We start from the raw sequence: 25,880 nt of genomic DNA, 5'->3' as shown, positions 1-25,880 counted from the left end.
CCCCCCTCCTCCCAACCCACACCTTTGAGCTTCTGCCATCAGGCAGCCACCAGCCAGCCTAGAGCCAAGGCCTCAACCAAGTCTCTTGGAGGAACAGTGCCAGGGGAGGGACTGCTCCAAAACTTGGAATAAAGACAAGACTGCTGAATGCAACACATGAATCCTGGATTTTCTTTTGCTATAAAGCATATTTTTGGAATAATTGGCAAAATCTGAATCAGGTTCTGCAGATTTCAGAAGTGTACCCGTGTTAATTTAATGTCCTCATTCTGATTACTTGACTTTGGTTACACCACAGACTATTCTTGGATTTACAGTGTTCACTGTAAAGGGCCATCGTGTCTGCAGTTTACTCTTAAATAATTCAGGGGAAAAAATGGTAAATAGGATTTGAGGAATCTGGGTGAAATTGCCTCTTGCAACTTTGCGACTCAAACTGTCAAACTGAAGTTAAAAATGTAACCTGAGGGAAATATGTATGCAGGAAATATAAAACAGTTCATCCTAAAATCTCAGGCTCATTCCCTTCCCCTCAACTTTTTTTCAACAGAACTTCCCCATAATAGTGCTCACTTGCCACCGGTGCCCACGCCATGTGAGTGAGAGTAGCTGATTACCACACCCAGCAGGTACCAGCTCACTCAAACTTCAACATCCCTGTGGAGGCAGATACTGTCATCTTTCCATTTTACAGACGAGCAAGGCACACAGAAGTTTCAGTAACTTTTATAGACACTATTTAAGTCAGGCAGTTTAACACCAGCGTCCTGTTCTAGGAACTGATGAACTTGGCCAGGGACAAAAGCTGCTCTAGACTTTCCCCTTTATACCTTTTCTTCCCTGGGACCCCAGCTAGCTCTCTGGTTCTTGCACCAGTCAGGCACCAGAAGGAAGGTGAGGGGTAGAATTAGACTGAGCACCCCACCTGCTTCCTCCTTGTTTGCAATATCAAGGTCAGTAGAGGCAGAGGCAAAAAGACTTGCTGTGCTTTATTCCCATGCCTCAAACTCGTCAGCAAAAAGAAAAGTGCATGAACAGGGGCAGATTTAAGACTGTTCAGGCAAGAGAAGAGGATGTCTAAGGCCTCTCCTTGAGCCGTTCTTTTCAAGCTGTGGCTCCTCCTGGGCTGCCCCTTGCCCAGAAAGTCCTAGAGTAGCAGTCACCACTCACTTCCTGGCCGCTTTCATGGCAGACTTGGTGACTTTGCCACCAGTCGCTGCTTTTTTCTCCACAGCCTTGATGACCCCAACAGCCACCGTCTGCCTCATGTCACGCACAGCAAAGCGACCTAGGACACAGGACACGAAGTAACAGGTGGAGAACACTACCAGGGCACAAGCTATAGGACACTGGGAGGTCAAGTAAATGATACTCTGAATTATACATATGAGTGCGTTTAATTATCTCAACAACTCAAAGTAGATCTCACCATATCTGTTTTACGGTTGAGGAAACTGGGGCAAAGAAGAAGAAGGTCACTTTGCTGTGCTGGTTGAACATCCAGAAAGTCTCACACCTGCACTTTATATTCTTAGCCACCGGACTGTCCTACCTCCATGAGGGAAAACTTGCTTTTGGTGCACCCGCCACCCTATCATACATACTAATGTTCTCAGCCCCCAAGCAACTAGCACCTTCTCTGTGCCCATCACGACAACCCGACAACCCGTAGGATGGATCTCATTTACATTCAACTGTGAATCTGGCAAATGCTTCTCCTGGGGGTTCCTGAATGCTCCTCTGACTCCAAGTTACAGAGGGCAAGGGTTTGGCATCTGGCTTCAACCTCATAGTATTTTTGGCAGTGGTAGAAAGAACTAAACCAGCTTTGCAAGATTCATGTGGCAGCATCTGTGGCCCGCCTCTAAAATTAGCCTTTTGAAATTCACCCCCTTCCCCATTAACTGGGAGGCCCTGATGGCAAGGACTTGTTTGTTTATAAATATCCATCATCTAGCACAGAGCAGGCACTATATAAAAGGGCCTACTCCCTATGTATTTGAGTTCAGAACATTCTAAGTTAATTGTTCAAACCTAGCCGTGCATAATATACTCAGGGAAATCTAAGAAACAGACTTCTAGGCTGCTGCCTTGACCAGGTGAATCTACCAGGGTCTGAGCCTCTGGGTTTAATAGGGTCCCCATAAGTGGTCCTGATTATCCACCAGGTTTGAAAACCACCACACTGAAGAATAAGAAGGAAGAAGAAAATCCCTGCTAATCTCTGCTTTATTCACCTCTTCTAAGTCAGGGTTTCTCAAATTGATGTGCATCTCGATTACCTGGGGAACTTGTTAAACTGCAGATGTGAGTTTAGCAGGTCTGGATGGAGCCTAAGGTTCTCCCTTTTCTTTTCTTTTCTTTTCTTTTCTTTTCTTTTCTTTTCTTTTCTTTTCTTTNTTCTTTTCTTTTCTTTTCTTTTTTCTTTTCTTTTCTTTTCTTTTCCTTTTCCTTCTTTCTTTCTTTCCTTTCTTTCTTTCCTTCTTTCCTTTCTTCCTTTTAGATTTTATTTTTATTTATTTGACAGAGAGAGACAGCCAGTGAGAGAGGGAATGCAAGCAGGGGGAGTGGGAGAGGAAGAAGCAGGTTCCCAGCAGAGCAGGAGCCTGATTCGGGGCTTGATCCCAGGACTCCAGAATCACGCCCTGGGCTGAAGGCAGACGCTTAACGACTGAGCCACCCAGGTGCCCCTGAGGTTCTCCACTTCTAACCACCTTCCAGGGGATGCCCTGGGAGGTCCACGGGCCACACTTTGAGTAACAAGGCTCTAAAGTGGCCCCTCCTTGCTGTGTGACACTAGGCAAGCCACTTTCCTTTTTTAGGGCCCTTCTAACCTGGAACTCTGGTCCTTCTTACTGGGTTCCGCAGCCTGGCTTGGGTGTGACATGTTGGCTCACGGGAGCCAGGAGGAGGAAGGGGAAGCTCCAGGAGCCAGGTGCTGTCGAGACTTACCAAGGGGCGGGTACTCTGAGAAGCTTTCCACACACATGGGCTTTCGTGGAATCATCTGAACGATGGCTGAGTCCCCAGACTTCAGGGCTTTGGGATTGTCTTCCAGCTTCTTGCCTGAGCGCCGGTCAATCTTCTCCCTGAGGTCTGCAAACTTGCAGGCGATGTGGGCCGTATGGCAGTCCAAAACTGGCGAGTAGCCAGCTGCGATGCTGCCAGGGTGGTTGAGAATGATCACCTGGAGCCCAGGGTGGGATGGGAGTGGGGGAGGGCATTAGCCCAGCATCCTCCAGAGGAGGTAGCCCTAACCAGCTAAGGGGTCAGGCACCTTGGACATACTTTAAATTACAGTGAGCATTTGAACATTTGTAGAGTATACCAAGTTCTGTGCCAAGCATATCTCATGCATTCCAATTTAATTCTCATAACAGAGAGCCTGGATAATTTACCCATGATGAAATAGCAGGGAAGGGGCAGAGCTGGGGATGAGTGATACTAAAACCTACACACATACCTGTTTTTTATGAACTACTTTTCCCTGCCATTTAGAAAAACGCATTACAAGAGCAGCTAACTAACTTGTTAGGTGACCTGTTGGCCCAAGTCAGCTGTTTCACGTATCGTCACCTCGTGTAATGCTCCCAAGCTCACTGTGAGGTAGTGCCAGCCTCCACCGGCAGAAGTAAGAATGTGCCAGATTGCATTCAGAGCAGCCTTCACATTCCAACTCTGGGCCGAGGAAGCACCTGCTCTAACATACAGATTCCCAGTTCCACCCATGTCTACTGAATCACTCCCCAGAACCCCTGGGAAGAATGTTAGGAATCTGCATTTTTGCAACACTTCCCAGGTGACATTAATGCCCCTGGTTTGAAAATGATTGCTTTAAGGCTTCAAGACCGTACTGTGGAAACTAACAAGATCATCGAAGCGCATTGTTTTGTTCAAGGGCAAAGCAGCAAGCAAGCTGCAGTCAGGATTCTAACCCAGATAGTCTGACTCTACCTACACTGCTGGTCAAGAGCCCAGCATGGAGCCTATGCTCAGTGCCCACTTCCTGAAGGACCCAGTGAACCATTCTGCTCATAGGACAGTATGGCTGTCTCAGGAGACTCCCCTTAAATGGGCCTCCTCACCTGGGAGACGAAGCTCGCCACTTCCAAGGGCGGGTCATTCTTGTTGTCTCCCGCCACGTAGCCCCGCCTAATGTCCTTCACCCACACATTCTTCAAGTTGAAGCCCACGTTGTCTCCAGGCAGGGCCTCAGCCAGGGCCTCGTGGTGCATCTCTACAGACTTGACCTCTGTGGTGATGTTGCAGGGGGCAAAGTTCACCACCATGCCTGGCTTGAGGAAGCCTGTTTCGACCCGGCCCACGGGCACGGTGCCGATGCCTGGGGGGACAGAGCAACCAGAGCTGTCAGCAGTCAGACTGCAGTGAGTCCCCAACCCCAAGCACCCCTACATAGCATGTACTCACCCCCAATCTTGTACACATCCTGCAGAGGCAGCCGCAGGGGCTTGTCTGTAGGGCGGGCAGGGGGCATGATGGAGTCCAGTGCTTCTAGCAATGTCATGCCCACCACGTTTCCTTCCTTCCTGGTGATCTTCCAGCCTTTAAACCAGGACATCTGGAAAAGCCATCAGATGTGCAGCTTGTTTAGGCTCCAGGGAACCTGTCCCAGGTGCCAACCAACCTGTATTTAACATGAGACCCCAAGCAATTTTTTTTCAATTTATTTGTTGACAGAGAGAGAGATAGCCAGAGAGAGAGGGAACACAGGCAGGGGGAGTGGGAGAGGAAGAAGCAGGCTTCCAGCGGAGCAGGGAGCCCGACGCAGGGCTCGATCCCAGGGACTTGGGATCACGCCCTGAGCTGAAGGCAGATGCTTAATGACTGAGCCACCCCGGCGCCCCTCAAGCAATTTTTTAATGCATTCTGAGCCTCAGCTTCCTCATTTGTGAAACAGATATCACCACCTAACTTTCAGGCTCAAGTGAAGACACGAAAGACCACACACAATCCACCAAGCACAAGGTTTGACACGTACTACACACCCACAGAATGGCGGCCATTACTCTAAGTCTTGCAGGTGTTGCCCTTCACTTGAGCCAATATTTTTAGGAAGCAGAGATTCCTTGAATCTGGTTAGCTCTTAGGTCTCATTCCATCTGCTCATTACACAGGAGGAGCAGAGAAAACATGCAGCACAGTTAAGTAAGCATCAGGAAAGAGAATGAAAACAAGACTCAAATACTCCAATACTTATACCTTCTAAAGACTAGATGTTCCCCAACACCTTGGGCAAGGGCAGCATTATTGAACATAAAACCTTCTAGAAGATAACCTTAAGGATGACAGTGCATTGTATACATGCCTTTTAAGTAGATACTATATGTCCTTCTCTAAAAACCTTGGCCAAAGCTCACCAGAGACATCGTCTGTGCCTTCAGAGATGTATCAGTTAAGTGGAATTCCAGTTGGCTTCCTTCTATGGACCTACTTCCCACTCAAACACCCGCCTCATTGGTGAAGACAAGCTCTTCTATTAGTTTGATGAACTTAGCAACTCACTTGACTCTATGCCAGCTCAAAGGCCTGAATAAGCCTATGAGGTCAGCATTATCCCCATCTTAAAAATGGGGAAACTGAGGTCTCTGATGTCACAGGTATTTGAGAGTGAAGGTTAAACCCTAAATCTAATATCTAGTCCACTGACTGCATGCTTTGTTCTTTTAGCATCTAGAACATACTAGATATGGGGCTCCTGGGTGGCTCAGTTGGTTAAGCATCTGCCTTCAGCTCAGGTCATGATCCCAGGGTCCTGGGATCAAGCCCCACACCCGGCTCCCTGCTCAGTGGGGAGTCTGCTTCTCCCTCTCCCTCTGCCCCTCCCCCTGCTTGTGTGCGCACGCATGCACTCTCTTCTCTCTGTCAAATGAATAAATAAAATCTTTTAGAACATACACGATGCCTAATAAATACCCAAAGGGACAGGAGAATGAAATCCCCTTGTCTCACTAGCTGAACTATGTGGTGATTCTTGGGAAATGGGCATCAAAGCTTCAGGGTTCTGTTCTACTGTTGCTTTAGAAGAGTCCCCCCTACTTCACCACCCAATATAAAGTAACACTTTCATACCATGCCTCCCTCACCCTTAGGTTTTTCTTAGCACTTGTAATCATCCATTACCACCACCCCCAGAAGACCATAGTGTTGCATCTCATTAACTACCACGCCCTCAGCACCAAGGACAGTGCCCAGCATGCAANGTGCAAATATTGAAGTACTATCCAAAGGAGCACACTGCCCAGGGGTAGCTCTGATCTTTCCCAAGGACAATCGGGCAATATGTGTCAGAAGACTCCCAAGATAATGCCTACCCTTTGTTTCACTAGGAACTTATTCTAATTAAATTATCAAGGACACATGCAAGGATTTATTTATCAAGGTGCTTATGACAGTTTTTAATGAAACTAGAAATAATATTCTTGGAAGCTGGGGGCCTTGGACTATTACTGAACTATGCTGTGTCCAAGCTTTCTTATTTTACATGGGAATAAAATGCCTTCTTCATGGGGTTCTGTGCATGTAAAGTGTTTAGTCTGGTGTCCGGCCCATAGTATTTCTCAATACCATTTTCACTTAATAGTGGATATGGCTGCACAGTCTACTGTACCTCTGTGATCTTCAATGTAAAACACCCACTAAGTATTCAACATGTGTACTTTTTTAAAGATTTTATTTATTTCAGAGAGAGAGAGAGACAAAGAGAGAGCATGAGAGGGAAGCAGCGGCAGAAGGAGAGGGAGAAGCAGACTCCTTGCTGAGCAGGGATGCGAGGCTCGATCCCAGGACCCCGGGATCATGAACTGAGCCGACTGCAGATGCCTAACTGGCTGAGCCACCCAGGTGCCCCAGTATTCAATATGTTTAAATAGCAAAGAAAAATTTAAAAATAAAGAGTTTTATGCAAAATTACATACAGTTTGAGTCCAGCTGTGAATATCTAGAAAGGACAGCATGAAAACTNTGCATGAAAACTAGGTTATATCTATAACCCATGAAGCTTATGCTTTATATCTGCATGAAAGGCTCATTGTAAAAATGTCAAAGGTAACTTTTATAATCAGGAAAAGAGGGAAGCCTGGATGGCTCAGTCAGTTAAGCATCTGCCTTCAGCTCAGGTCATGATCTCAGGGTTCTGGGATCAAGTCCCACATATGGCTCCTTGCTCAGCAGGGAGCCTACTTCTCCCTCTGCCTACTCCCCCTGCTTGTACTCTCTCTCTCTCTGACAAATAAATAAAAAAATCTTTAAAAAAATATATAATCAGGAAAAGATTATGCTACGTACATGTGGAAGAAAAGGCTAAGAATCCTAAAGTCAGTTACAGAAAAGGTAGGCTTTAGGCAGTAAAATAGTAAGGGATAGCAGTTAGCATTTGAACACCAACTATGCATGAACAGATTTCCATGTGGAGTCTCCCATTTATTTTTTTTAAGGATTTTATTTATTTATTTGACAGAGAATGACACAGCCAGCGAGAGAGGGAACACAAGCAGGGGGAGTGGGAGAGGAAGAAGCAGGCTCCCAGCAGAGCAGGGAGCCCGATGCGGGGCTCAATCCCAGGACCCTGGGATCATGACCTGGGCTGAAGGCAGATGCTTAACAACTGAGCCACCCAGGCACCCCCGGAGTCTCCCATTTAATTCTCTCAGTCCCATGAAGTGAGTCCTAACCCCCAGAGTATTAATTCCTCTCTTACCTCTTTACTGTGGGCAAAAGGAGAAAGCTGGGTGTTGACCCCTGATGTGATGTCAGAGCTAGACTTCCTTTGTAGGGAGACACTCATTTAAGAATTTTAAATGCTGGGGCGCCTGAGTGGCACAGCGGTTAAGTGTCTGCCTTCAGCTCAGGGCGTGATCCTGGCATTATGGGATCGAGCCCCACATCAGGCTCTTCTGCTATGAGCCTGCTTCTTCCTCTCCCACTCCCCCTGCTTGTGTTCTCTCTCTCTCACTGGCTGTCTCTATCTCTCTGTTGAATAAATAAATAAAATCTTTAAAAAAAAAAGAATTTTAAATGCTGTTAGATTCTGGGATCCATGAGCACAGTGACTATACCTTAGACACATTTACATTGCCCCCACACTTCCTAACCTGCCTAGAGAGGTAGCTTAGATGCTGTGAGCATGGACTAGAATTCCAGGCTCTGCTGGCACTGCTCAACAGAGCTGTCTGCAATGATGGGAATATTCTGTAACTTCACTGTCCAATATGACAGCCACATGTGGTTGTGGGGCACTTGAAACATAGCTAATACAACTAAGGAACTGAAATTACTTCATTTGACTTAAATTATTAAAGTTAATAGCCAGGGCGCCTGGGTGGCTCAGTTGGTTAAGTATCTGCCTTCGGCTCAGGTCGTGATTCCAGAGTCCTGAGCTCAAGCCCCGCATTGGGGCTCCCTGCTCCGTGGGGAGTCTGCTTCTCCCTCTCCCTTTGCCCCTCCCCACTTGTGTTCTCTCTCTCACTCTCTCTCAAATAAAGAAATAAAATCTTAAAGTTAATCACCACGTGTAACCAAATACTGCATTGCACGATGCAGCGGCTTGCTTACTAGTTGTGTAGTCTCCAGTAACCTCTGCTCATTCTGTAAAACGGGGATCATTCACAGTGGTTGGCCCATAAGCAGGCTGTAAGTCCTGGGTATCACATTCTCGAAGAAGCTTAAAGATCTGAGTGGGAATGTTGCACTTAATTAGCCCCGTCCCAGTCGGCTCTCACCTTGGTGCTGGGTTCCATCATGTTGTCCCCATGCCAGCCCGAGATGGGCACAAAGGCGACAGCCTCGGAGTTGTAACCGATCTTCTTGATGTAGGCCTTCACCTCCTTGCTGATCTCCTCAAAGCGTGCACTGCTGTAAGGAGGCTCTGTGAGGTCCATCTTGTTGACCGCCACGACGAGCTGCTTCACACCCAGTGTGTAGGCGAGCAGTACATGCTCCCGGGTCTGCCCGTGCTTGGAGATGCCGGACTCAAACTCACCCACACCGCTTGCCACAATCAGCACAGCACAGTCTGCCTGGCCCAAGTGACAGAGGGAAGAAGGCCCGGCTCAGACTTGGCCTGGGACACCCACTGCCCACCCCTGAAGCAGAGCCAAGACGACCCTGGGGGTACCTGTGAGGTGCCTGTGATCATGTTCTTGATGAAGTCACGGTGACCTGGGGCGTCGATGATGGTAATGTAGTATTTCTTGGTCTCAAACTTCCACAAGGAGATGTCAATGGTGATGCCACGTTCCCGCTCTGCTTTCAGCTTGTCCAGCACCCAGGCATACTTGAAGGAGCCTTTGCCCACCTGGGCCGGGAGCAGGACGGAAAACCCCGGGGTCACCCCTACACCCAAAGCTGCCCATCAACCAGGAAGGAAGTTCCGAAATGAGTTGGGAGTCAGAGGGATGGTAACAGGGTGGTGTATGGAGAGACTGTTGAATTTTTCAAACAATAGAATGTATTACTTGTATAATTAAGTTTTTCTTTCAGAGCTGGTTTGAGAGTCAGAGTGACCCAGGGCCAAATGATAAAGTGCCTGGGCGGGCATGTGGACCTGGCACAGGGTCAGCAAGCCCTCCAATCCGTAATAGCAAACACGTAAGTAATGCTGACCTTGAGCTTGGTGCTTTTATAAAGCACTTCACATGGGTTATCTCAATCTCACAACAACTTAGTAAAGTATTATCCTCATCTTGCAGATGAAGTAACAGAGGAATTAACTGACTAGCCCAAGATCATAGGATTAATAAACAGCAGAGTCAGGATTTGAACTGCAAAGCATCAGACTCAAGTTCAAACTCTTAACTGCTACCCTATGTTAAATGGTATCTGTGATGATAATTACCCTTGGCAGCCTGGGCAAGTAAAGCTGCTATCAGCACTGGTTTAAAAAAAAAAAAAAAGGCTACCAAAAGTCGGTAGCATATTCAAGTTAACATGCTGGTCTAGGGTAAACTCTACCACTTGCCAGCTCGGGGGTCCTGAGCATCTGTTCATTTCAGCTCTAATTAGAGGGCAGAGTGGAGAAAAGGAAAGGCCAGAGACCAGGGGGCTTCCTCAAGGAAACTAATTAGTTTATTAAAAGATAGAAACAGAACCCAGGGGTCCTAACTTTTGCTACTGTAGGAACTTCTATTTTATGAAGTCCGTTATAGTTTAGAATACTCATTAGATAAGCAGCTATTAAAGAGTGGTTCAGGGACCCCGATACCTTTTGGAGTTTGCATGGTCAACACTCTTTATAACGCTAAGACCTTATTTGCCTTTCCCCTCGCTCATTTTCTCATCATCGTGCAGTGGTGTTTTCTAGAGGCTACATGGCCAGTGAAATCACAACAGGTTGATTGTAGAAGCAGATGAGAATCCAGCTATCTTCTATTAAGCCAGACATTAAAGATTCCAGCAAAAATGTAAAACAACGTCACCCTCCCAAGATTCTCTGTTTTGGAAAAGAGTTAATTTTCATACGTAAAAAGTGTGATACTTAGGTTAATATATAAGGAGTTTATTACTATTATTTTTAAGTGAATTAAGCATTTTTAAACCTCAGTTGTACTTTTCAATATCATAAATATATAGATCTAATTTACATAAACTCATAGGGGTGCCTTTAAGAATGCAAAGGGTTCCTGAGACCAGGAAGTTTGAGAACCACCACAGGAGAGCATTTGTTTTTCCATAACGTTCTTGGCTGTGCTTCTACCATACTGGCTATGGACCAGTCTCTTTCTCACAGTTCTAAAGCTTTCCTTGGCAGCCCCTGCCACATAAGTGCCCCCGCAACAATTCTGACTATACCTGAGGAAGCCAAGATTAGGAGACTAGCTGACGGCACTGGTGCATGACCTGCTGCCTTTTCGTCTCCATCCTGCTTCTATCTCTGCAGCAGCTGGCTCTGCAGACTGTTCCTGTCTTGTCCAAGCCTTCTTCAACTCTAGGGTTTTTCACTCACCTCCCTGGCTCTCCCTTCTCATTCCCCTGCACGGGCTCTTGCTCCACCCACCCCAGGGCTCTGTCCCTCACCCATTCCAGCTCACTCCCGTGGTTTAGTCTCCAACCTGGGTTTCTGTCTTGAGCTCCAGACATCAGTACTCAGCTGCCCCCCTGGATGTGAGCACAGAAAGCCCTGTGGACACCTCAGATTTCACACATCTAGAGCAGACCTGTTTGGACTCCAGATCAGCTCTGCCCCTGGTGTTTGCTGACTTTCCAGTTTCCAAAGTGGGCAACTTGGGAGCCACCCTCAACTCCTCTTCCTTCCCTACAGCTTACTCCTAAGTTCTGTGGATTCCCACCCTCCACGTCCCTGGATTCCACTCATTACTCTCCATGCCCGCTGCTGCTGCCTGAGCCCAGGCCACCGTCCTCGCTCCCGTGGTCAACAGCAACAACTTTCCAGCTGGCTTCCCAGCCCCTAGCATGGGGCCCTTCGCCTGTTCTCCCCTTGCTGCAGCCAGGATGCTCTTCCTAAAAAGATCTTGCCTGATTCCCATCACTCCCATGCCTGAAATCCTTTAGTTGCTGCAGGGAAAGTGACCAGGCTCTTTAGCAGGGCACTCAAGGCCCACGTCCCCTGTCCTGCCAGGCAACGACTTTCCATCGCAGGTGCTCTACACCTGCTGTTCCAATCTCCTTGTGGCTCACGGACACCTGCTCCATTTCCTCAAGGCTCAGAGGAGGTCCCTTCCTTTGGGAATCCTTCAAGGCCTCTCAGGACACGTTCATTGTCTGTGACCTGGGCTCCTACAGCACCCATGCTGTTACCGAGCTTATTGTGAGACCAAAGGGTGTATGACCAGGAGTTTCCAGGGGTCAAGGCTTGCTTGCACCTACCATCATATCCATGGGGGCTACCCTAAAGTTCTTGGTAGATGCATGGCAAATAAAGCCTTTCCCCTTTCTAAACAGCAGCTTCAGCTCCTGGGATACAGCATGACATCTGTGTCACACTGGGATTTAAACCTTGGCACCATCCTCAGGCAAGCTGTTTAACCCTTCTGAGCCTCATTTGTCTCACCTGGAAAATGGCAGCCACGCCACCTGCCTGGCATGACTGAGAGGGAAAGCACCTACCAGCCCAGCAGGCGCTCAGCGGAGGTGAGCGGTCTCCTCCCCCACAATGAGGCACCCCTCCCGGGGAAACCAAGGCTAGGAAGGAGGGGCAGGGAGGCTCAGATAGAGCAACCTCACCTCTGAAGCCTCCTTCTCAAACCTGTCGATGGTCCTCTTGTCAATGCCCCCACATTTGTAGATGAGATGTCCTGTCGTAGTGGACTTGCCCGAATCCACATGGCCGATGACCACAATGTTGATGTGGGTCTTCTCTTTGCCCATGCTGGGAGCTGCTCAGAGAGAGGACAGGTATGCTCAGGGCATGAATTGGCCACCTCCTGTCCTGAGCTTCTCTTCCTTGGGACTGGGCCAGCTCAGCTGGCAGAGGGTGAGCCAGGAGAGGAAAACACTGGGCCAGGAGAGCAGAGAGGGGGCCTCTCCAGCACCTCACACCTGAGGCTGCTCTGGTCTCTCCCCCAGCCACAGGGAGGATGTGCCTACCTCCAGAGCCAGGAGAAGCCCCTCCGTACCTCCTCACACCTAGAACAGACCAATGGGGCCCCACCCCTTTTACAGCCGACATCTCCAGCCCGCCCCTCAAATCCCTTGTTCCTATTGGCCCACTGGCCCTGGGATGCATGGGAAAAACCCAGCACCCATCTCACAGGGGGTGGGCTTGCCTTCTCCAGGTTGGGAGGAGGATGAGCTTGCCGACCACCAAAAGGAGGCTCCTGTGGGCTTTGAGATGCTGATTGAGAGCCCCTTCCCACCACCTCTAGTACCAGGCTGGGCCTGGGGTGGCCCAAGGGTCAAAGACAGGCCTGGGGTGGCAGGTGGTCCCTGGACTTGCTGTCCCTGGGTATTCAGGCCTATGTGTTTATGGGAGGGAGGTGTACAGGAAAGGGTGGGGAGAGGAGGAGCAAGGGGGTGGGAGCTCTAGCGCTTCACATAAGTGCCTCCTGGTCCTTCCTGGGCCTCACAGACCACACGGATTTATCCCTGTCTCCAGCCACCTGCATTGGCCTGCCCCATGGCAAACCCTGAGTTTGGTGAATGAAAGCAGAATGACTGCTGCCGCCTTCAGGCCTGGACTCCTGTGTGCACCGTCACCTTTATGCTACCCCTAACACTCCCTGAGTGATGAGGAAATGGGGGCTCAGGAGCTGGACCGCTGGGGAGAGGGCAGCAGGACTCAAGCTGTCTGACCTTGGAGTCTCCGCCAGAGCCCAGCGCTGCCTCTCAGTGGACTCATGCCCGAAGGAAGGGATGTGAGTCCGACCCTGCTCGTTTCTGTGGCCAGCCCCAGCCCTGGCTTGCCGAGTGAATGTTTAGGGTAGGACCTGGGAAGAAGATGAGCGGGGGGGACAGTCTCCCACACGGAAGGGCTGGCCCCAGAATTGAGAACAAGCGACTGGACTGTAGACTGAGGCCAGTACAGTGCTGGCAGCCTCCAGAGGTTCTGGAACCATCCACACATCAGTTCCTGAGGACCAGGCTTTGTGCCTGGAGCCCAGTTAGATGCAGGGAAAGGTGGTGGAAAGAATAGGTTTCTGAGAAGGCTGACCTAAACGGATCGGAATCCTGGCTACACCGCTCTCACTCGGTGGTCCCTTAGCCTCTCCCGGCCTGGGTGTCCACCAACGTCTCGGTGTTGCGGTGATTCAAGGAGATAAGCCCCCTCACTTCTGAGTCTTGATGGTATTGATATTTGGCCCTTTAAAGAATTTATGACAAAGTGGAAACACACGGGGGCGCTCTAACCACAAACCACGGGTTAACATGGTCTTAGAACCCGGGCGGTTAGTTGGGAACTGGGGACAGCTGGAGGGCTCTTACCACAGCACTGTGCTGATCACACTGACCAACTCTGGCCCTTCCTCCTCCGATACAGGTGGTGGTGGGGAAATGCTTTGTGAGTGGTTGGAGCATTAGCTAATTTCACCATCATCTAAGCTTTGTTTTTTACTAATTATTTGGCATCTTGGCGTGTTAACAGTTCCTTAGCTGTAAGTGCCACAAGTTCATAAGAGGCCAAGTGAGGCTCTTGGGATCGTTGTGTTTATCACCCATCCCTGGACTGTCAGCTCCTGCTTCCAAGTATCTGTGGAGCGTTGGGAAGGAAACTGGTTTTGGGATCCAAAGACCAGGCAAGTCTCAGCTCTGTCACTTCACGGCTTGCTCCCCCTTCCTCCACCTCCCCTTCATTTTCCCCGGGCCAGCCTTGTTCTCCCTCTCTTCTTGCAGGACAGAGGGGAGCTTTGTCCTGACAGGCAGCAGGCAGACATACTGGGACACCAACAAGTCAACAGCCCCACCAGTGTATCTAATCCAGGAGGTTCCCAATGTGCGGAGGGGTGCTCAGGAGCCGGGTCTGAGGGACAATCAGAGTCTAGAGACCCAACAGAGTCACCAGGGTTCTAGAAGCAGGGGTATAAGGACGGGGTGAGTGGGGGCAGAAGGGAGAGTGCTAAGGGATCCTGTGCCATGTAAGGAGACAGCCCAGAAGAAGGCTTTGGAGCCAGAGACACCTGAGTGTGAATCCTGGCCTCAACCCTTAACAGGTGGGCAATTTGGAGCAAGTTGGTTGCCCTCTCTGAGCTTCATGTAAAATGGAGATGATAATCCCTGCTCGCGTATACTGAGTACCTATCACATGCTGGGTACTGTGCTGAGCCCTTTACATGCAGTTTTCCATTTGCCCCTAGAAAACACCCTCTGAAGTACGTAATAATATTAATAACAGATAAGGAAATGAAGGCAAAGTTGTTTATCCAAGAACACACAGGTCATAAAGGGTGGAGGCATGATTGGCCCAGGAATTCTGAGAACACTCAAAGTTAATTTCACAAGGTTGTTGGGAGATTAAATGGTATAATTTACATCTGTTAATTATTTTCACCAGTTTGGTAGGCAAAAAGGAGAGAGCTTAAAGCAATTTTGTTTTACATTTCCATAATTATTAAATACTTTTACAAAGTAATAGTTTTCTCTATGTATCTTCTTGCATGAATTCTCTGTTTTTATCTTTTGATTCTTCAACTAGTGGGAATTTGATGTCTACACCTTTCCTGAGAGATCAGAAGGCTTCAAGCTATAGGACTATCCTGTCCAGTATGGTAGTCACTACCCACACGTGGTGACTTAAATTTAGATTAATTAAAATTCAGTAATATTTAAAATTCAGTTCCTCAACTACAAGGGCCACACGTGAAGTTGCTCAAGAGCCACCATTTTGAGCAGCACGGATGTGAAACATTCCCATCATCACAAAAAGTTCCATCAGACGGCACTGCTGTTGGAGAAATCAAGTCTGGTCTTCTGAAACCTTGAGATTGAGCCATGGTGCCCAGAGCTCTGGTTCTAGCTCTGTCACCAATTGGCTGGCCTGCCTCATAACAAACATATCCCTCTAGACCTCATTCCTTCTCTATAAAAAGTGGGCAGAGGTTGAACGAGGAAATGCATGAAGGTCTTTTAAGCTCTGACCTTCTGCGGTCGATCCTGGGAGCTCTGGATGCAATTTCTGGTCACCTCTCCCCTAATCCCTCTGAAAACTCAAGCTTCTCAGATGGCTCTGCTACAGAGATTTGGTGAACTCCTTGGCCCCCTGGCAGTCACTTACTGTGTATTTCTTAAGGGACAGCATCTGATTGGACATGGCCAAATCTGGGCCAATCAAAATCTCTCTAACCAGATCCTGGTTTGGGGACTTAGGGTCAGTTAGTGAGTTTCTACATGGGGTAGAGACTGTAACTGAGAGAAGCAGTTGGTGGTGGCTACATGGTGGAAAACGCCAGTCTAGAGGGAGACAGGGAGACGGGGAGCAGGAAACACAGCAGACCTTCAGGGAGAAACAGGGAGAAGAATCCCCATTTCGAGCTCTTGGAATCTTTGTGACACCACTGAGTCTTTGTAATAAATTCTCCCCACTTCCTTCTTTTCCATTAAGCTCCAGTTAATTTCTATTGCTTGTCACCAAGGGCTCCTAACCCATGTGAGTTAAGGCAAAGGGGCTTGGTTTATTGTTGTTTTGAAAAGTTGAGCGAGTTTTCAGCTGAAAGAAAGAGAAAGCTAAGCAAGCACACCTCCCACACATACACACCAAGAACAAACTGAAAGAAAAACAATAATCAGTTATTAGTTTGACAGACGTTTCTTGAGCTCCTACACTGTGTCCAGTGCCTTGTATAGATGACTTTATCTAATCTTCACAAAAACCCTTTCAAGGCAATGCTTTCCTCATTTCAGAGGGAAATGAGGCACAGAGAGGTTAAGGGACTCCTGCAAGGACACACAGTGGGTGAGTGGCAGAGACATGGTGCATCAGGGCTTGGTGAGATGACAAGTGGGGTCATATTTGCATAAGCACAGCTTGTGAGTGAGGAGGTTTCCTGGGTGGGGACCCACTTGGCCCAGAGAGTAAAGCAAGCCAGAAAGATCACATGAGGTATGACTCAGTTTTTCTGGCTACAAAGAACACAGCAACCTTTCTACAGTTCGAAGTGTGGAAGGGTAGATTGAAAAGGAAAATCCTCTAAAATAAAAAGCACTTGTAATCTTGGTATCTCTTGTTTTCCATCTTCTTAAGATTTCTCTTGTAAGAAGCCTCCCCAGAATAAGTAAAAATTATTCCTCTCTTAACTCTGTGGAAAACGCGAGAGGGGGTAGGAGTGGGAAAAGCGGTCCCCAAATCCGTTCTGGAATCCAGATGTTTGCTTTGCAGTTCCAAACCTTCATGTACAAAGAGCTGTTAGAAAACAGTGAAGAGAGGCCCTACCAACACACAAATAGGCAAATAGCCAACAAACCAAGAAAGAATATTCAACATTTTGAGGAATGAAAGAAAAGCAAATTGAAAGCAACGCACAATTTTTTACCTGTCAGGTTTTCAAGAAAAAAAAAACTATAAAAAACATTGTTGGAGAAGATATGGAAAAATGGGCACTTTCATACTTCATTGGTGGGAGTTTCAGTCAATGTATACTTTCTACAGGGCATTTTGGAAATCTGAATCTAAATCCTTAAACATGCATCCTTTTTACTCAGTTCGAGTCTAGGTATTTATCAAAAGGAGGTACAATTATGGGGGTATTCTTTCTAGAATTATTTATAACAGTGGGAGGGTCTCTGGGGTGGGCTGAGGTTGCCAGGATGCTGGGGACACTCACAGGGTTTACGGCAGCTGCTTTTTACCAACTGAAGGAGAAATACTTCCACAGTTTATCAGTTGTGCCACCAAACCGCCTACCTGTAATGCTGGTTTTAATAACTAAAAAAAAATTTTTTTAAGTAACTGCTATGCCCACCGTGGGGCTCAAATCATAACCCCAAGGTCAAAAGTCACAGCCTCGAGGGTTTCCGGAGGGGAGAGGGGTGGGGGGATGAGGTAGCTGGGTGATGGGCATTAAGGAGGGCACGTGAGGTAATAAGCACTGGGTGTTATATACAAATGATGATTCACTGAACTCTACCTCTGAAACTAATAATATACTGTATGTTGATTAATTTAAGTAAAATAAAATTTACATTTAAGTAAAATTAATTTAAGTAAAATAAAATTTAAAAAAAGAGAGACACAGTCTCTACTGACTGAACCAGCCAGGTGCCCCTAAAACAATTTTTTTTAAAAGATTTTATTTATGGGGCTCCTGGGTGGCTCAGTCATGAAGTGTCTGCCTTTGGCTCAGGTCATGATCCCAGGGTCTCTTTCTCTTTATTTATTTATTTGTGAGAGAGAGAAAGCACAAGCAGGGGGAGCAGCAGGCAGAGGGAGAGGGAGAAGCAGACTCCATGCTGAGCACAGAGCCCGACTCGGGGCTCCATCTCAGGACCCCACCATGACCTAAGCCAAAATCGAGAGCTGGACACTCAAATGGCAGCCACGCAGGCACCCCCCTAAAAATTTTTTAAAGGTCGTTTCTGCTTCTCCATAAAGTTAGAGCTGGGAGCTGGGGTTTTGTTCCTCACTCTGTCGGTTGAGCACAGGTCCTGGGGCAAGATTGTGTCATTACTCTGATGGGAAATGGAATGCATGTGTGTTCTCGGGTTTTTAGCACGTCTTAGTTTTAATTTCCAATATGGTAAATACTGAAAGAAATAACCCGCATAAGCAAAAGATCCGTAGGGTCTTCAATCACGCTTAAGAGAGTACAGGGTTCTCAAAAAGTTTGAGAACTGCTAATCCAAACAGGTGGATGTCAGGATCATTTTCAAGGTAAAAAAGGTGGGGCATGTGGATGGCCCAGGATCACCAACTAAGGAAGAGAGAAGTCTGGATGCAAATCCAGGCTTGCTGATCTGAGTCCTCTCTTTCCCACGATTTGCCAGGGAGGCCCTCTTTCACTACAGTGTGATGTCTGCTGTCTATGTGTCTCCCGGTGGGGACCCAGGCACCTTCTCTGCAGCATCCAGCACCGGGCCCAGGGCCCCGCCCTAGCTGGGAGAGCGATGGATGTTTGTTGATCGAGTAAATGAATGACCCATTCCAAAAAGACACAGTTGAAATTCTCCCTGGGAGGAGGGTGAGTGCACAGTTAACTGAACTCTCTCCTTGCACCCTCAGCCCCGCTCCTTTGGCCCTGCTCTTTGGCCTCAAGCTTTCTAGAAGGGCTGCCAGGGACAAGAAGCCACGGGAGCAGCAGATGCTGGGGACTATGGTCCCTGTCCTCAAGGAGGTCCTGAACAACAGGCAAGAGAAGCCCAAAATACGCAGTGACATGGGTAACAAGCGCAACAGACAAGAGAGGGAGCCTGGAGAGGCTGCAGGGGCAGGGAAGAGAAGCCCCACCTTGACTGTGCAGGGGTGGGGGGGGTGTCAGGGATGCTTCATTCCCAAGCTGGGGACTGAAAATGGAACAAGAGTTGGCCAGCTGAGGTTGTGGAGAGGACAGTCCCCAGGCAGAAGAAGGGCATGTGGAAGAGCCAGGGAAGAGAGAGCATGTGGGGCCCCCAGAGACAGGAAAGATGTTCTGGCAAGAGCTGGAGAGGTAGGTCCCAACCTCCCAGGGCCACAAGGACCAGGAACAGAGCTTAGGCAGTGGGGAACCGTACTAGTCAGCTCAGGTTACCGTAACAAAATACCACAGGCTCCATAGCTTAAAGAACAGAACTTAATTTTCTTATAGTACTGGAGGCCAGAAGTCCAAGATCAAGGTGGCAACCAATTGAGTTTCTCGTCATGGTCTCTTCCTGGCTTGTAGATGGCCACCTTTTTCCTGGGCCCTCGCCTGGCATTGTTTCCTCTATGCTTGTGCTGGGCAGAGGGTGGGGGCCAGCTGGCTGCTGTCTCTTCCTGTACGGACACCAGTCCAAACAGATCGGGGCCCCACCCTGTGACCTCACTTAATCTCAATTACCTCTTCAAGGCCCTACTTCCAAATACAGTCACATTGGAGTTTAGGACTTTACCACGAGAATTTGGGGGGAACACAATTCAGTCTCCCGCAGGTGCCATTGAGAGGTGGCTGGAAGGTGCTAGGGTCGGGTTGGCCTCTAGGGAGCGCTCTCTCTAGCTGCAGAGGGGAGGATGGGCCAGAGCAGGCAAGCCTGGAAGCTGTTTGAATGGCTGCTCTTGTCTAGGGGTGAGAAATGCTGCCTGGATCAGAGGCATGGCATTTGGGGTGGAGGAAGGGCAGCCATTTAATTGAGGGAGAGGCAAAAGATGGCAGTCAGGTTTCCGGTGTGGGTAATGGGTGGTTGTAGGGCCAGCTTCATGGGCATGTGACCTGCACCATCCCACACTTAGAAGGGCTCAGTGCCTCATTAATGCCCTGCTGTCACTGTCCTGAAGTTATGAATAACTTTTTAAGAAGGGAGCCCTGCATTTTCATTTTGCATTGGGCCCCGTGGATTATGTAGCTAATCGGTGTGGTTGGGAGTTCATGGACCAAGATGGGGAATCTGGAAAAGGAGGAGGTTTGAGGAGGATGATGCAGACTTCAGAGTGAGCCCCTTGTCATGTCAATGTTCGGAAACTTTCCAGTCTTTTCTGCAGGCCTCTTTATCTTGGGCAGCAGGGAAAGGGGACAACGTCCCCTGGGGGACTTTCTCCCTTGAGATCTTTCTCCTAAGGGGTTGCCTGGCCAGGAGGGGGCCCCTCTTTTCATCCTCCATCTCTGAGGTCTTGCTATTCTCCCCCAAACTGGGATCCTCCAGGGGGTTCCTTCCTTCTCATGAGCCACCTCTTCTCCTCCACAGATCACTGGACTGGAGCAGGGAGGGAGCTGGCCTCTGGCAGTCCCAGGAGGTGAAGGCCCACCCTCTACCCTCTCTCTTGAGATAGTTGGATGACACCAGCTTATTTATGCCTGTCTCCTAATTTACCACCCTACTAGCAGGTGAGGACAAGGGCTTTAGAACCTCAGGTGGGTACAAATCAGGTGCTGAATGAATTCGCTTCAGGACTTTTTAAGGCCTTGCTGCCTTACCGGAGGAGTGACCACACACTTTATTGACACTTCTGAGAATGAAAGGGCAGAGTGGGCACAAAATACATACTCATCATCCTGGGACAATGGGCGCAAACTAACATCAGCCTAGGTAAATCAGGACACACGGTCCCCCTACTTATCCATAACACGGGATTAAATAGAACCACACACAGAAGGCAGGTGCTGAAGGGACAGCACCCATTATCATTCCTATCCTCTGCCTTCACCCTCAACCCATGCCTGAATCTCGCTCACTCACCAGTCGATCACTGTCACCCACCGTGTGCCAGGCGCACAGCTACTCATCTATTCAGCCAACGTTTCATGAGCAGCTCACATATGCCAGGCCCCGGGGCTAGATTCTGGGGAGCCAAAGATGAGTGGCACCACTGGCCCCTCTGAGGTTGCAGGCTTGTAGGGCGTGGTGGGTTGAAGAGCATCCCCCTAACATTCATATCCACTCAGAATATGACCTTATTTGAGTCTCTGCAGATGTAGTTAAGGATGGAGATGAGATCATCCTGGATGACAGTGGACCCTAAATCCAATGAGAACGTCCTTATGGGAGACAGACAGGACACAAAGGGACACTGAGGGGAAGGCCTTGTGGAGACAGAAGCAGAGACTGGAGGGCTGTCACATTCCAAGAACGCCGACGAGTTTGCCGGGAGCAACCAGAAGCTAGGAAAAAGGCATGGGTTGGATTCTCCCCCGAGCCTTCAGAAGGAACCAAGCCTGCCAGCATTTCGATTTGGACTTCCGGCCTCCAGGACTGTGAGAATGTAACTTTCCCTTGTCTTAAGGCACCAAATTAGTCACAATTTGTTACAGCAGCCCAAAGAAAATACTACATAGGTGGGTACAGACACTATCTAAATCGATAATAAAGGAATTCTCAAATGGCAGCTATCTCTGGGAGAAGAGGTGATGGGGGGCCCAGAGAAGAGGGCTTTCTGGGGACTGGTCATGTCTACTTCTTGGTCAGGTTATGCCCGTGTGTTCCCTTTGTGACAATGAACTGAGCTGGACACAGGATTTGTGTGTGTTGAATTTCAAGAAAAAGTTAAAAAGATAAACTGCATGGATATATAACCGTACATTATAGTAAGTGCTTTGAAACACTTTGAAACAAAACCCCAGGGTTATTGGAGACACTGCGATTCTTCCCATGTTTCCTGCTTCTGGATGCTCCTGGGGGTTAATATAAAACTGTGAACTTTGCCTTCAAGTTTAAGGGAGAGAGATTCTGTGTAAATAATTCAACTTCATTAATTCCACATGTGCCGTCTGATCTCTTAAATTCCTTGTCCACTTCTGGGAATCCATCTGAAAAAAGGAAATTTGCTTGTTGCTTTTTTTTTTTTTTAAGTAACTGCATATTTTTTAAGTAACTACATCGTCATAGTAATTGTTCACAGTAACAGTGACCACAGCTAGCATTTAGCAAGCACTTTGTTTCAGGCACTTAACAGATATTATTTCATTTAATCCTCATTAGAGTCCTTTGGGGTAGTTTATATTATATTCCAATTTACAGAAAAGAAAGGAGAGGCTCAGAGAGGGTAAGGAACTTACTTACCTAAGTCCACACAGCCAGCTTTTAAAACACTGCCCTGTAGAATGAGTAAGTCACGGGGATGAGAGGTACAGCACAGGGAATCCAGTCAATGGTGTTGTCATGATGTCGGATGGTGACGCATGGGAGCCACGTTGGTGGCGAGCACAGGCTCAGGCATCGACTTGTGGAGTCACTGTGCTGTACACGTGAAACTAATGTAACGCTATGTGTCGACTATACTTCAATAAAAACATAATTTTAAAAAGTAAAAATCACATTGATATATATTTTTATGATTAAAGAAATAAGACAAGACTTGGGGAAATACAGAAATGTGAAACAAGAAAATAAAAGTCACCAGTCGGAGAAACAATCATAATCACAATAACAAAAACAAAAAAACCATTGCCTTGTAGGGGCACACGGTGAAAAAAGCCATAATACCTGGAAACATCCACACCACCTCCTCCTCTTTATCCTCCAGTTTTACCAAATGACTGTTTCCCTGAACCTACCGTGGGGTTTCATGCCCCCTCGCCTTTGCACCTGCTGTTCCCTCTCTCTGGAATGTCCTTCCCTCCTTCTTTGCCTGTCAAACTCCTATTCATCCCTCAGGACCCTGCTCAGCTTGCAAACATTCATTCTCCTTCAGCAGATCATTCTGTTTTTTGGTCATGTGTTCTAAGGTTTCTCTCTCCCTCTTCTGTGCCTCGTAGAGGCCCTGCCGTGGAACCCGTCACTTGCCAGTGTGGGTTTTCTTAAAGTGTCTTTCCCCAACCAGAACCAGACAGGGAGCTCTCTGTTGCCTCTTTTTCTGTCCCAGCACAGGGCCTGGCACCCATGGGTGATCCGAAAATGCTGAGCTGAAGAAACAGCAGGGAGGTAAAAGTGACAATCATTCCCAATGACAGAATCACATGAGAACTGCTGACGGCGTGATGACAACTCGAGTAGCGGCGGAGTGGTTAGGAACCCCCACTCTGGAGCCAGCCTGTCTGGTTCAAACCGCAGCTCCGCCCCTTACCCGCTGTGCACCCTGCCGTGCCTGAGACCCCTGATCTTTGTTCTAAAACAGGCACCACGGCTGCAGAGTAGGGACTGAAGGGCTTGGTGCAGGGAAAGGGCGAAGGATGGTATCTGGCATATAGTAAGTGCTCAGTAAATGCGAGGGATTAACGTTAGTGAGGGATGAAATGTGAAGGAGGACTCTTCACTGTTTAATATCAGTAGTGGTGGCGGCTACCATTTACTGGATGCCTAACTATGTTCCAGAACCTTACGCAATCTTCGCAGCAAACCCTGGAGTAGGTGCTGGTATTACCCCTTTTCTGTGAGAGGAGGCTGAGGCTCACATGCCTCCGCCGGGTAAGGAGCGGGGTCCGTCTACGGCTCTCCCCTGTCACTAATTCCAAGCCGTGCTTCTGGATGAGGCCTGCAAATGGGGGTAGAGGGGTGCGGGGGAGAGTCCTATTTCTGTTACCCCTGTCCCCGGGGATGCTGAGGGTGACAGTGTTGAGGGGGGTGTCCAGTGGCAGTACCTAGCCAGATGCCTGGTGGGGTGGTCTGGCCTGGCTGTCCCGGGATGGTTTCCTTAGCCCCCTGGGTTCCTGGAGAAGGAGGGGGTGGGAAAAGAGGAGCCCAGCCAGCTGGGACAGTGGTTGGGGAGGGTGGGGGACATGCTGCCTGTCTTCTTCAGCCTTGTCCTCCTTCCTTCCTGTCCCCTGGGTCTGGCCTCAGAGCCCCCCTCCCAGGACAACCAGGAGAAGGGGTCAGAGAGCCAAACTGACCTGATTCCTGGCTGAGCCAGACCCGCAGCGGGACGGGGAGGCAGGCCGTCACCAGCCTCTCTAGGGTCAGCTTCCCAGGGGACATGACTTCTCAGCTGAGGAGGGAAGGGTGACTAGGAGTCAACCCAGAAACGTGGGGACAAGAAACTGTCAGGCCCCTCACCAGCCCCGGCTTGCTCAGCCACAGCCCAACAACTCGGCCATGGCTGTTACCAAGACACGACAAGAGACTCTCAGACACCGTCCCTGTGACACATATATATTCATACCCTGGATGACAAGACCTCCGCCAGCAGCAGGACCCCCTTTGCTCCGTCCCCACACCCAGGCTGATCTCTGTTCCAATAATTTGTTGCCCCTTTCTCTCTGCTTTCCATCATCCCCTCTCTCCTGGGAGTCTTGCTTCCGGGGTTTAGATGCCAGCTTCGTATCTACTTGCACGTGACCTTGAGCACATTATTCAAACTCCCTCATATTGTTCCTCAACTGTAAACGCGAGTGGTAATCCTTCTTGTCTGTCGGGGTCATTGAGAGGGTTAAGGGTCATATACCCGTAAAGTACCTGCCTCAGGGCCTGTCCCTCCGTAGGGGTCGCTCAGCTAAGATCTTGGCTGTCCTCATCCATCTTGGCCTTGCTCTGCTCACCCCCTCCCCCACCCCGCAGAGGTCCTGCCTCTCCCTCTCCCAACTCCTCCCTTCTACCCGGGTCTCCTTTTTTTTTTTTTTTTCCTCCCCTCCCTCCTTCCTGAACCCTAGACTCACAATACCTGAGGGGTTAGGGAAGGAGAAAGGGCAGTCATTTCTCCAAAGAGCAATGCTGCCCGGCTTAGGTTCCCTAGTGGAGAGAGGGGATGGGGCTTCCGCCAGCCTGAGAACCCAGCATACCCCCTGTTGAGCCTGAAGTAAGCTCTGCAAGCCAACCCCGCCCCCCACTAAGAAACACCTTGGTAGGTCAGGCCACTGCCTGAAGCTGCTTTCCCATCAGTAAAGCAGAAAGGGAGGGACTTGACCTAGATGCCCCTGGATGCCCTCGGGGACACTGTGGGGATCAAACCCACGCTGGAGGCAGACAGGATGCGGAGAGCATCTCATGGGTGTGGACTTGAACGCCGGGTCCCCTTCCACTTCTCTAGTCATCCTCTCCTCTCTAAGCCTTGGTCTCCGCGTTGGTAAATTGAGGCCAGATAATAATCCCTGTCTACTTTCTCTCAGGGCTGGTGTGGGAGGAAGCAATGTGGAGGGGAGGGGAAGAAAAAGAGAACTGGGCCAAGTTGGGGAATGAGCGCCTGCCCATCGCCCGCTAAGCTCCACATCTGAGCCAGCAGATGGCGCCCTTGTAGCGCCAGTGTCTTAGCCCCAGGTCGGGCTGTGGGCTCCCCGGGTTCCAGCCCCCTGCCTGCCTCGTCTCCGCTGGGGCATTTGTTATATGCGGCAAAACTTGGTCCAGAGTGTTCATTAAAAGCCCAGACTTTGGAACCAACAGACCTGGACTGAACTGATTCTACTCCTTTACTAAAGGCAATGTGACTTTGGGTATCTTGTTTAACCTCTCTGAACCGCAGTTTCCCCAACTGTAAAATGAGGACGGCATCCCATCTCTGGGGTTGTCAGGAGGATTGATTCAGTCTAGGAAGAAAAGGCTCCCGTAGCACCTGCAGGGAGCTGGAGCTCAGTAACCTGCGAGGGAGGCCCATCCTTCTGTTCCTTCTCAGCCGCCCAAATTCAGTCGCACCATGTTACACCCCCGCCCCACCCCCTCCAGTCCTGCCTCCGGGCCTTCACTCCTGCCCTCTGCCTTCCCTCTGGAATGTTTGCCCCCTCCCTGTTTTCATGACTTTTTGAGACTCGTTGGGGTTATTTTCCTAATTGCATTTTTGAACTTTATTGAGATATATTTCATGTCATAAAAATTAACTCCTTTTAAGTGTACAATTCACTGATGTTCAGTAAATTTACCAAGTTGTGCTCAAGACTTGATTTTCTCAATCCTGTATCTCAAATGTGCCTCTCTCCTGAGTCCCAGACCCTTCATCCAATGCCCCTTGG

General features: G+C 48.9%; 1 protein-coding gene across 1 annotated transcript in view; it reads right to left on the bottom strand.

The window, feature by feature from the left end:
• Nucleotides 1-1,166: 1,166 nt before the first annotated feature.
• LOC100476280 (elongation factor 1-alpha, somatic form) overlaps nucleotides 1,167-25,880 on the bottom strand; it is a 57,883-nt gene continuing 33,169 nt past the window's right edge. Inside the window, exons 11-17 of the mRNA XM_002913271.4 lie at nucleotides 12,199-12,350; nucleotides 9,134-9,313; nucleotides 8,739-9,035; nucleotides 4,429-4,579; nucleotides 4,086-4,342; nucleotides 2,953-3,187; nucleotides 1,167-1,288 (exon numbers count right to left, since the gene is read on the bottom strand). Of these exons, the coding sequence (XP_002913317.2) occupies nucleotides 1,167-1,288; nucleotides 2,953-3,187; nucleotides 4,086-4,342; nucleotides 4,429-4,579; nucleotides 8,739-9,035; nucleotides 9,134-9,313; nucleotides 12,199-12,342 (1,386 nt within the window). The 5' untranslated portion in view covers nucleotides 12,343-12,350. The remainder of the gene's footprint in view (nucleotides 1,289-2,952; nucleotides 3,188-4,085; nucleotides 4,343-4,428; nucleotides 4,580-8,738; nucleotides 9,036-9,133; nucleotides 9,314-12,198; nucleotides 12,351-25,880) is intronic.

Source organism: Ailuropoda melanoleuca, chromosome 2, assembly GCF_002007445.2.
Source record: "Ailuropoda melanoleuca isolate Jingjing chromosome 2, ASM200744v2, whole genome shotgun sequence".
Lineage (NCBI taxonomy): Eukaryota > Metazoa > Chordata > Mammalia > Carnivora > Ursidae > Ailuropoda > Ailuropoda melanoleuca.
The sequence above is the reverse complement of the archived record's forward strand: the minus strand, read 5'-3'. Positions and strand labels throughout refer to the sequence as shown.